The sequence below is a fragment of the Triticum dicoccoides genome, chromosome 3A (genome assembly GCF_002162155.2).
Source record: "Triticum dicoccoides isolate Atlit2015 ecotype Zavitan chromosome 3A, WEW_v2.0, whole genome shotgun sequence".
NCBI classification, from domain to species: Eukaryota; Viridiplantae; Streptophyta; class Magnoliopsida; order Poales; family Poaceae; genus Triticum; species Triticum dicoccoides.
The window spans coordinates 137,226,195-137,237,217 of NC_041384.1; the positions used below are offsets into that span (position 1 = coordinate 137,226,195).

Here is an 11,023-nt window from a genome sequence, read left to right on the forward strand (position 1 = left end):
GTTGTACTTTGACATTTTTATAGTATTATCATTAGTTACTACTTCCTCCGGTCTTTTTTACTCCGCGTTTTATATTTGTCTGAAGCCAAACTTTGCTAAGTTTGACCAAATTTATATTAGAAATTATTAACATCTATAATACCTAATAAATATAATACGAAAATATATTCCAAGATGGATCTAATGATTTTCGTGTTGTTATGTGAATGTTAATAATTTTTATATAGACTTGGTCAAACTTTGAAGAGTTTTACTTCAGACAAACCTAATATGCAGAGTAAAAAGAACCGGAGGGAGTACTTGTACTTGTACGTTCTTTACTCCTTCGCCTGAAGTTCCACCTTACTATCTTACTAACATTTCTTATATACATGTCGTAGCTTATCTTCAACTGAATAAAAAACAGAGACATATTGTGAGGCGCATTGATACTACATATGGCACAACAGAAACCTAGAAAGACATTGGCCATGGAATTAAGTTTATTAAGCGTATTAGTGGTTTCTAAAGGAATATGAATTCAAATTCCCGATCGTACATACGTTCCACTGCTGCACACTTTGACGAAGTCAGACATCAAGAAAAAAATTGTTGGTAATATTTTTATTGTTGAATACTCTTTGAATGCTAAGTATGATTGGTTAGACATGGTAAACTTTATGATTCAAGTGATGAAGATGTTGAATTGATGATGAAGAAAAAGTTAATGGCCCCTCTTATGATGAGTGGGTAGCTAAATATCCTAGGGAGGAAATTACCTTAGATGTTGTGAGGTGTAGTATACCGCGGCGGCCACAACGGTGTGCCAGGGTATCTGGTTGGCTCGTCTCTCGATGATTTGCTGAATCGAGACGCCTCCCCGATGACACGCTTCATCGACAACAAGTCCACATTTATTCTGGATTTATTTCAGGATTTTCGGCGATGCACGTTTAGTGGGAGGGGACGTTCCCGTCGACTACGAGATACCTACGATGACTTCGTAAAATCTCAAAATGATATGCCGGCTCAGTTTCTCGAAGGTGCTCATAAGGGTAGGATATGCGTGTGTGCGTTCATAGGGATGAGTGTATGCGTGTTTATGTGAACGCTTGCGTCTGTACTGTGTTAAGAAAAACAAGTTTACCATCTCGCTCTCCAAGAACTAGTGCTCCATGATCGCAGCAAACACATCAACAAGCGCTGCCACTTCATCCACAGCTGTGGTGAGAAAGGCACGGTGGCCGTGTTTCATCAAAACAGGCGAGCGGAGGGCGAACATCCTGACAAAGGCCCTCGGTCGTGTTCAACCCTGCCACGGCACGCAGCCAAATAAAGTCCTACACAAGCTCGATCGTGGGATGACGCGGTCAGTAGTGGGGCGCGATGCACGGCACGTTTTCTTCCAACAGAAAAAAGAGGAGGAGAAAGAACAAAAACGCTGCGACGTACGCAGCACAAAATCTTCAGTTTGAGTTACAGATGAGACCCAGTAAACTTCATCCATGCTTTGATTGCTAGTTTGAGTTTGACATCATCATCTCAATCCCAAAACCATATATATATACTGTACTTAGTACTCGGCAGCTGCACCCAGCAGCTACGAAGGCGAGGACAATCTAGGCCAGCACCGCGGCGGCGGAACCGGATCGTCTAACATTAAGAAGGAATGTTAGAGAAGCTACAATACTCTAACTTTTCTTTTTTCTATTCATATAATTATGTCTAAAATAATTTAAATTAATTTGCAATTTGATGATCTACCGTATACATTTATAGTAATTATATGCAAACAAATTGATGGTGAAATAAAATTAAATTTAAAGTATTTATATCTACAGTAAATACCAACACTAAACAATCTATTAATCATCTACTAACAATTCCTAACTTTCCTTCTTCATTTTACACTAGCCTAACACTGTATAGCACGGTGACATTCAGGATCCGGTTCTCGCGGCGGCTTGCTTGTCGACCATGCTCCTGGCGAAGGCGTAGCGGAACCTGGCGTTGTACGGGAGCCACTCGAAGGCCTGCGACGCCCTGCGCCGGCCGCCGGCTCCTGCTGCGGCGGCGGCGCACCGCTGGATGGCCTCCTGCGCGGCCCGGCCGTCCAAGTTGTCGCGCGTCCACGCGAGGACGCCGTCGCCGGCGGGGAGGCCGGCCTCCTTGGCGTACCGCTCCACGAGGCGCGGCAGGAACACCTTCCTCGACTTGCGCACCACCACGCCGGCCTGCAGGAACTCCCGCTTCGCCCGCTCCAGCTCCTCCGTCACGTTCTTCGCCGTGTACACCTTGAGCTGCAGCGCAACGCGACGCCGGAGCTCAGCACAGGCCTCGAGGAGATCGATCAAGTACGGTGGCGGCGTCAGGGTGTACGTACGTACCGTGGGGTCGGAGGAGGCACCGGTGCACAGCGCGAACAGGGCCTGGGGCTGGCAGTCCGGCAGGCCGAACTTGAGCTGGACCAGCTGCTTCTCGTCGGCGCATCTCTTCCGCATCGCCGTCGACAGTATCGATTCAAACCACTGCGGGTAAAATTGGATCAGACCTCACTTCTCCAGAAATCAGGTTTCCCTCCCTGTGCTAATTTGACTACTCCTAGAGTGTTCTTGGTTAGTTTTTTCTGAATTCATGAACAGTTGACCAAGCTGAATTTAGGGCCTTGGTTCACAAGTACTGAGTTCTTCAAGCATAAACAGCCCGCTTCCTAGAAAGTATCCTAAATGTAGAATTTAAAAAATGATTTTTGATGTTTTATCTGAAGCCGTCGATGTTACATGAATTATCTGAATTTATACTCAAAACTTAGGCATGAGATAGAAGGTCGTACGTACTTACACAAGTTGGCAGCCCTCAGTGTGCTAATTTGATTACTAGTGTGTTATTCATGTTGTTCCGTTTGTTTCAGTGAATTTGATGAATAGTTTACCAAACTGAATTTTAGGGTCTTGAATTTTATTTGAAGCTGTCAGCTTCACATGAACTATCTGAATCTAAATTCAGGATTTGGCATGAGATCACAAATCATACGGACACGACCAATCCGCGGGGATCTGCAGCACAGCAAGGAGTGTTCAATGGAGTTGGCTGTCACGGCATATCCACCAACATTGTAGGCAGCCTGCAATATGTGAGTTATTTGTTAGCCACGTCATTATGAACTCCAGCACTCCAGGGACAACTGTAACTAAAATATCCTTTTCACCTTGTGAAATAGAGCCATTCTTTTCAGAGAGCTGTTTGGAATTCCATATGCTAGATATGCCTGCAAAGCGAATCACACGTGGGATGACACACTGGCAAAATTACAAAATTTTAAAGAATAAGAAAACAGAGAAACCAGTGTAGAGTTTTCGGCAATTACATGCATGACAAGAGAATTGTACACGTTGATCCAAAAGGCCAGTTTGATACTGGTTTCTGATATACTCAGATCAACCCTTTCAAGCTGCTCCACAAGCAACCTAAGCTCAAAGCAACACCATGAAATTTGTTATACAATTATTCGGTAAATAAATTACTCTCCAGGATATAAAGCACGATAATCATCATTTTTCCAACAAACCTGTAGTGGGTAATTGCACAGGAGACATCCGGCGTCTGATTCTCTTCGACTGTGATTGAACATACTTCGACAATGCTTTTGTTACTTGATGGATTAGTCTCCTCGCCGTTACCCCTCCGAGGAAGAATGACACTTGTTGATGATCTTGACAAGAACGGCGAGCGAACCTTTTCAGGCTTTTCTGGTGACTCCGTGCGCAGAAGACAGTATATGGAGGCCATGCATCTAACCATTTCTTCAGATATCTTGCTTGGACATTGGTAGAGATGATCTTTCAGAGTACGTGCCAAAGAACTACTCCCTGAATAAGGCAGCTATTTGTAAAGGAAAAAAAGGCAAAACAAAGGAAAAACAGCAGTTAAAATAAGTTCAATATGTGCATTTTCTGCTTGAAAGTACTACATTAATCACAGCATCTCCTGATTTAAATTCAGCGGGTTCAGACGTACAAAATTGGGACAAAAGGCATGCTCCTGAAAGTACAACAATGCAGAGAATTTGCATTCGAGTATAAAAAGGCCATACATCTGACTGTAAATATTAGCAAAGGGAGTAATACATAAAAAAATTAATATAGAGTAGAATACACTACATTTAATTTTTGTATGTATTTAAAGAAACTATATTTTCTTTTGTATGTTTTACCTTCCTTGGATCTGATGCAAGGGAGGCAGGACGAACATCCAACGTTTCGCTGGAGAAAGATTCATGCTTGATCTTGGTCTTGAGCATGTTCTTCGTCCTACCCGACTCCGACACTGATGTCATGATATGGAAAGGTTGGAGAGGCAGCTTCTTAGATGAGCAAAATGCACTTGATATTATGCTCGATTGTCGTCGTCTCGTCCTTGAACTTATGCTCTTGGCATGAGCCGGGGATGAAATACCGGAACTCTGCCCTGATGATGGCCCAGATACGCACTGATCAAATATACTTCTGTAGAGTGAGAGGACGTGCTGCTCGCGGTTCGCGATTTCCTCTTCGAGCAATTCAATCTCTGCTATCAGTTCCTTTGTCTGCAGGAATAGCAACAAGAATCACACTCATCAGCGCACAATTGAAATTGTACTCATTTTGTGCCAGCCATCTGAAATTGCACTTTTTTTCTGCGAATATCTGAAAAACTGTGCTTGGAACAGCATGGAGTGTGAGGTGACACTTTCCCCTGTGTGCTATTTTCACCCGGCAATTGCACTGCTTCTATTCAACAAAATGCTAAAATTACACTAGCCTGACGATTGGAAGTAAAATAAAAATCATGGATGGAAATGTAAACAGTTTTTTGGAGGAATTTTGTCGTTGTCATTGTGCAGTAGAAACTGTAGGAGATGAACGGTACCTGAGCTGGAAAGTGCCGATGACCAGGAGACAGAGTGCTGGAAGCCCGGCCGATCGCCCGGTCAAGCATGATCCGGATGGACCTCTCCTGATGCAGATGCAGCTGCAGCTGCGAGACCTGCCACGATCCAGCAATTGCCAACACCAATTACTCAGACGCAAAAAAGAAGCCGTGGTGCACCATAGCGTCAGGAGAACAGCGGCTAATTGTTCTTTTTGTACTCACGTCATTCTCCAGCGAGACGCGGTGGTTCGGCGACGCCGTGGCCGTGCTCGTCCGTTGATCCCTCGGCGGTGCCCGGTGAACCGAAGAACCATCCGTGGAGCAAGAAGACTTCCTCGGGTCCGGCGGGTTCTGCCATGGAATTTTCACAGAATCCGATCAGTAATTTGCACATGTGCTTGCTTGATCAGTAATCTCCGCTCATGAAAGCATCACCTGTGCTTGGTTGAAGCGTTGCTCCATGGTGACATGCTTGCAAGTCTCCAGGTTCCTGCCCGAAGAAGCACTGGACAATGGACACAGACAGAAAAAGAGAACCAGGTTTGAGATGAGCGGCAAGCAAAACCAAGGCGGAGAAAAACCCGGCAAAGGCGCGGCAGAGACCTCTTGGATCGCCGGTGATGCGGCGCAGCAGCGGTGGCGGCCGCCGCGGCCTTGGGCGCCGACGCCGCCTCGGGAGCCTCGCCGCCGACCTTGCCCGGTTCTTGCGCTCCGTTCACGGCCTGCTCCACGTTCCCTTGTTGGGCTGCCGCCATGCCAGCGCCACCAACCTAGCTGCTACATGGCAACAGTCCAGAAGGGCGACGCATGAGCATTATATGAGCAGGGTCCGGGCGGGCGGATTGATCTCGTGGCGCGGGGGGCAAAGAGCATCCCGCGCACAGGGCCGTGCCCACTCCCTGGGCCGCGCTGCGACGCCGGCGGTTTAATACGGCGTGGCACGCGGTAGTAAACCGCTGCTGCCGCGGCAGCGAAGTCGCAGAGGAAGAGGAAGAGCGGGTCGGCGACGGAGAGCGACAGGGAGAGTGGAGACTGGAGACGGATGGCGGGGGGAAGTGGGAGGAGTAACTGCGTGGAAGCGAATGAGTTGGTGAGCCGCGTTAATGCACTGACGCGCGCACTGCGGCGGAGTAAATGGCACGAGCAAGAACTCGCCATGCCGTGACATGGCTTCGACTCCGCGATGTCTCTCGCCGGCCCTACGTGACTGCCGAAGTCGCAGTAAGTCGTACCGCTGGCCACTCTCTCCCAAGTTTTTACTGTATAAACTTTCCGAGCGAGTGGCTCTGCTCCTAACATGCTCGTGATATTCTACTCCAAGGAAGAAAAAAGAGTAGAATTCTAGAAGAAGCTGCACGCTGCAGCTCCAAGTCAGAGAAACGCCGCCGCGACTACTCCAAGTCCCCGACGATCAACAGGGCACAAGGGCGCAGCACAGGAGTGCTTACGTGAGAAACTGTTGCATGACGACCCGTCAGAGAAACTGCTGCCGGTGCTACAGTTCTAGACGAACCTCGGCAGCGGATCGACCTTCATGGCTACGGCTACGAGATATGTGATTCCTTCCCTGGCTGGCCTACCCCTACCGGTATGCGTGTTCTCTCCTCCTCCACGGCATTGACCTGAGCTACCTACCGGCGATCGCATGCATGCAGCATGTCACGAGGTAGGCAGGCGACAGGCATGAATGCGGGCGTTCAATGGCCCCTGTACCAGCGTCTAGCGCTAGCAGCGCAGTGGGAAAAGCTAGCTTCCGTCGACAAGGGAACCCGACGACGAGCCGGGTGTACGACTTACGACACCCCGGCGTAATGATCCACCAGCCATCTGAAACCGAGACCAACCGCATGTACAATGTACTCTACTCTACGCGGCCAGAGCCAGGGAGAGCGAGCTAGTGGTAGGATGCGTTTGGATGCTGGGCTATCCCTCTATAGGACAGGGATAGCCGTTTTTTAGGTGAATAGCGGTCGTTTGTTTGTTTCAGGGACGAGTTGGGATAGGGATGACCAGATGCTTCGAATATTCCTCCAAAACTCGGCTCCGCGGGTCCGCGAAAATCTCGCGGATGTGGGCATCCCGCGCGCGGGGGGCCCGAAGAGAGCCCGCGAAACGTTTTTCGGCGCCGTCTCGTTTCATTCACCTACCACAAAAGGGCAACCCTATCTCTTTTCCCCTGGACGCGGCTAATCTGCACCCGAACTCATATGCTCCCGCATGAACAGTAAAATCGAAAAAAATTCAAAAAAAAATTCAAAAAATTCCAAATTTTTTTTTAGTGAAACATTGACAAAAGTTCTAAGTGCCTGCAAAAATTCGTCATGAAATCACATTCCTAGAAAGCGTGGCAAAAAAAAAACAAATCCAGTGTGTGATTTCATGACGAATTTTTGCAGGCTTGTTTTTTTTGCCACGCCTTCTAGGAATGTGATTTCATGACGAATTTTTGCAGGCACTTAGAACTTTTGTCAATGTTTGTCTCAAAAGAAATTTGGAATTTTTTAAATTTTTTTCGATTTTACTGTTCATGCGGGAGCATATGAGCTCGGGTGCAGAATGGACTTTTCGTTTTCCCCTTTCCATCTCTCTTTTCTCCGTTCCAGCGGCGGCGACAGATCGAAGCCCGACGACGGCGGTGAGTGCGCAGCGGCGCCGGCAGATCGAAGCCCGGCGACGACGGTGAATGCGCAGCGTCGTGACTCTCTCCTTCCTTTCCTCCGCTCCTCATCTGCCATCAGAGGTCACATGGCGGCGGCGGTCAACACCGGTGAGTGTCGCGCGCGGCCGCCGGAGCCCTGTGGATGGCGGCGCTGTCCCTGCTTCTCTCCGGCCGGTGCGCCTGCTGTGCGCCCCATGCGCTGGTGCTGCGCGTGCTGCGCCGGCCCTGCATCTGTCCGGCAAGTGCGCATGTTGTGCGCCCAGTGAGAACAGGTGTTGCGCGCGGTACGCCGGCGTGCTAGCTGCTTGGCCCTGCTTGCTGCGCGTGCTGCACGGACCATATGTACTAATACGTGATTTCTCCATTGATTTTCTATCCAACATGCTAATCTTTTTTTGTTGTTTTTTTTTGTGCTGCAGCAGCTCAGGTCAAAGGCGACAGGGAAGTCAGGGACTACTACATCTTCCTATTGTTGATTTCTCCCCAAAATCTGAGGTAACTTGTTAACTGCTTCTCCTATTTACTGCTTGACAGAGAATGTGCATGTTGACTTGTTCCTGTTGAAGTTATATCATTTGTACTATTATATTGTAGATGGACAAAAAGACTAAGATGTTAATTTATGCGGCAATGGCACAATGGTTTACCAATATGATAGCTTTGGTTGTTCAATCTAGAAAAAGAAAAAGGAGAGAAGCAATTACATATGCCCCAATTGATGAGAGAGATAGGATGAGAAGAGAGTACTTTGATAACAAAGTATGGAAAATGATACAATTAGTGTGAACATGCTCAGGCTTCGGAGGGCACCATTCTTTCGGTTTTGTCAACTCTTTAGAGATCGCAATTTGCTAAAAGACACGGTCCATATGTCTATTGAGCAACAAGTAGCAATGTTTTTGCACACCGTTGGTCATAATGTCAGGAATAGGGTAATTGGAGGGAATTTTGGTAGATCCGGGGAAGTTGTTAGCCGGTATTTCCATAGAGTACTCCATGCAATTGGTGAGATTGAGTGACAACTACATTTTGTCATTGTAGAAACAAATATGTTTAGATCCTAATTTTTTTGGGTTTTATTTCATCAAATAGGATTGTATTGGAGCTATTGATGGTACACATGTACGTGCCTCTGTTACTCCTGATATGGAGCCTGCCTTTCGTGGTAGAAAGAAACATACTACTCAAAATGTGATGGCGGCTGTTGATTTTGATCTTCGATTCACATATGTGTTGGCTGGTTGGGAAGGGACAGCACATGATGCTACAGTTTTACGTGATGCTTTAATACGTGAAAACGGTCTACGTGTTCCACAAGGTAATAGATTAACTATGTAGATACATGTTGTCAATGGGATTTTGGTATATATGTGACTAACCCAAATGTTCGTCATACTTAGGAAAAAATTTTCTAGTTGATGCTGGATATGGAGTCAAACCAGGGTTCTTGCCCCCTTTTCGTGGTGTGAGGTACCATTTGAATGAGTGGGGAAACAGTCCTGTGCAAAATGACAAGGAGCTGTTCAACCTTAGGCATTCTTCTCTCCGCACAACCGTAGAACGTGCATTTGGGTCATTGAAGAGAAGATTCAAAATTCTTGATGATGCCACTCCATTCTTTCTTTATCCTACTCAAGTAGATATTGTTGTGGCTTGCTGCATCATTCAGAATTGGGTTCTAAATGATGGGATTGATGAATATATCATACCGGAAGATGAATGGGTGCCAAATATCACTCATGCTTCAACATCAGCTGGACAAGCAGAAGAACATGCATACATGGTTAACTTTAGGCAAGGCCTTGCTGATCAAATGTGGGAAGACCGACAAAACTATATGCACCATCAAAACATGTAGTAGCTACCATGTCATTTAGCTTGCTGCATCCCAAATAGGTGGTGGCTGGGCAGAGGGGCATATTCGAATACACTTTAACTAACAAGTTAACATACAATTTAACTAACCAGTAAACCTATTCCAATTTTTTTACTGCATCCATCAATCCATATTCGAGGGAGACAGAGGAGACAGAGGGAGACAGAAGGGAACTCACCAGCAGCAGGCGCGGTGGTGGCTGGCCGCAGAAGAGACGGGGCAGCTGGGCGCGGTGGTGGCGGCCTGCTTCCGGGCGGAGGGAAAGGAGGGCCGGCCAGGGAGGATTCGAGCAGGAGGGCGGCCGGGTCGGGGCGGTTCCCGTTGGAGCTCGGGTCGGGCGGGGAAGGACTTGGGGAGGGGCGGCCGGGCGAGGAGGAGACGATGAGGAGGGCAGCCGGGTCAGGGCGGTGTCTTGCTTCCGTGGTGAGTAGCAGCGGCGGCCGGCGGCGGGGAGCAGCCTGGCGGCACCAACCCTAGCAGAACAAAGGTTGGGGACGAAAGGAGTTTGCGGGCACAGGAGGAAGGAGTTGCGCTCGGGTCTGTTGGGTCGGGGAGTGGCATTTTGGCCATAATTTCAGTGCCCAATAGGGGTACTTGTTTAAAACGAACAGTTTTATTTTGTGGGATTGCCCAGAATTGCCAAAAATTGGTCATTCTAGATTGCACTTGCAATTGTGAGCTGATTGTGGACAATTCCTGGGGCAAAGATGAGTTCTTTTGTAATTATGATTCCCCGGGCAGTAATTCTTCACAATTGAGCCAAAAGAACTGGCCCTTACTTTGCTTAGCATTTAAACAACGCCCGATGCCCGCAACGGCTCTCATCAGCCACTTGATGCTCATGCTCAACTGTCATTCTCCTCGGAACAGCGTCAGCTTCATGCCTTCATGGTCACAAGCACACACACTAATTGACATGGGACAACTCTAGCCTACTAAACAGAATTTGTATAGTAATAACTAGTTTCTACAACAGAAATTTTCCAAAAAAAGACATGACCATTACGGTAATCAGTTCCATTGTTAAAATAAGATATTAACGATATCTTGCATACACTGCATGCAAACCACACTAGAAAATTAGAAGATCCATGACCCCAGATGAGCAAGCTAACTGAAATTACTCAATAACATTTACAGTACTAGCAAGGTTTTCAGCAGTGCAGGAGCTGGTTATTACACTAAATGACCATTACATTGCAGTTTTCATGATATTCTCATCACTTGCGAAGAAGGCGGGCGGGGGGAGAACACATTAGTGGATAATGTAATCAGTAGTGGAGACAAAAGAATTCAGAGGGTGGAGGGCGGGGGGATCTTTGCTTACCTAGGGGTTGGGGGAAGAAGAGGAGGAGGAGCACGGAGAGGATTGAGAGGGCAGGAGGAGGCGGTGCAGGTGGAGACGGCTGCGGCTGCAGTGGCGCCTAGGGCATGTGAGCGTCAAGTGTTTTGGGGCGTTGGTGGGCTGTCCGTTTGCGGCACATATTTTTACTGGATGTCCATTTGCGCCATTTAGGCTCTTTTTGATGGGTGCCACTTGTGGGACAAGTGGGATCCAACGCCACTTATATACTGAAGTACTAGTTCTAAGAAAAAAC

At 47.5% G+C, this 11,023-nt stretch overlaps 2 protein-coding genes across 6 annotated transcripts; one reads left to right on the forward strand and one right to left on the reverse strand.

Moving 5' to 3' along the window:
• Positions 1–1,776: 1,776 nt before the first annotated feature.
• LOC119267602 lies at positions 1,777–9,746 on the reverse strand. Of its 3 annotated transcripts, none has more exons than XM_037549023.1 (12): positions 9,604–9,746; positions 5,494–5,664; positions 5,326–5,395; positions 5,113–5,241; positions 4,888–5,004; positions 4,193–4,564; positions 3,548–3,861; positions 3,347–3,446; positions 3,188–3,247; positions 3,017–3,103; positions 2,367–2,507; positions 1,777–2,279 (listed from the first exon to the last, which is right to left on the reverse strand). In XM_037549023.1, the coding sequence occupies exons 2-12, from the start codon at positions 5,643–5,645 to the stop codon at positions 1,920–1,922; spliced, it is 1,902 nt and encodes a 633-aa protein (XP_037404920.1). In that variant the 5' UTR covers positions 5,646–5,664; positions 9,604–9,746; the 3' UTR covers positions 1,777–1,919. The 3 variants fall into 3 exon arrangements, with proteins under 3 accessions (XP_037404920.1, XP_037404919.1, XP_037404918.1); XM_037549022.1 differs by having other exon boundaries at positions 5,494–5,667; XM_037549021.1 differs by lacking the exon at positions 9,604–9,746 and having other exon boundaries at positions 5,494–5,985.
• LOC119267603 lies at positions 7,478–9,442 on the forward strand. Of its 3 annotated transcripts, XM_037549025.1 has the most exons (4): positions 7,478–7,821; positions 7,969–8,044; positions 8,642–8,867; positions 8,950–9,442. In XM_037549025.1, exons 1-4 carry the CDS (start codon positions 7,574–7,576, stop codon positions 9,405–9,407), a joined length of 1,008 nt encoding a protein of 335 aa, XP_037404922.1. In that variant the 5' UTR covers positions 7,478–7,573; the 3' UTR covers positions 9,408–9,442. The 3 variants fall into 3 exon arrangements, with proteins under 3 accessions (XP_037404922.1, XP_037404921.1, XP_037404923.1); XM_037549024.1 differs by having other exon boundaries at positions 7,478–8,044; XM_037549026.1 differs by lacking the exons at positions 8,642–8,867; positions 8,950–9,442 and adding an exon at positions 8,144–8,600.
• Positions 9,747–11,023: the final 1,277 nt, after the last annotated feature.

What these genes read in the sequence shown, in the direction of transcription:
- LOC119267602 (XM_037549023.1), bottom strand. Translation starts at nt 5,645, where the DNA reads ATGGCGGCAGCCCAACAAGGGAACGTGGAGCAGGCCGTGAACGGAGCG. An exon ending in AACGCTTCAACCAAGCACAG is followed by an intron (nt 5,242 to 5,325) that starts GTGATGCTTTCA and finishes ATTCCATGGCAG; the next exon opens with AACCCGCCGGACCCGAGGAA. An exon ending in GAATGGCTCTATTTCACAAG is followed by an intron (nt 3,104 to 3,187) that starts GTGAAAAGGATA and finishes CACATATTGCAG; the next exon opens with GCTGCCTACAATGTTGGTGG.
- LOC119267603 (XM_037549024.1), top strand. Translation starts at nt 7,574, where the DNA reads ATGCGCAGCGTCGTGACTCTCTCCTTCCTTTCCTCCGCTCCTCATCTG. An exon ending in ATTTCTCCCCAAAATCTGAG is followed by an intron (nt 8,045 to 8,641) that starts GTAACTTGTTAA and finishes TTCATCAAATAG; the next exon opens with GATTGTATTGGAGCTATTGA. An exon ending in CGGTCTACGTGTTCCACAAG is followed by an intron (nt 8,868 to 8,949) that starts GTAATAGATTAA and finishes CGTCATACTTAG; the next exon opens with GAAAAAATTTTCTAGTTGAT.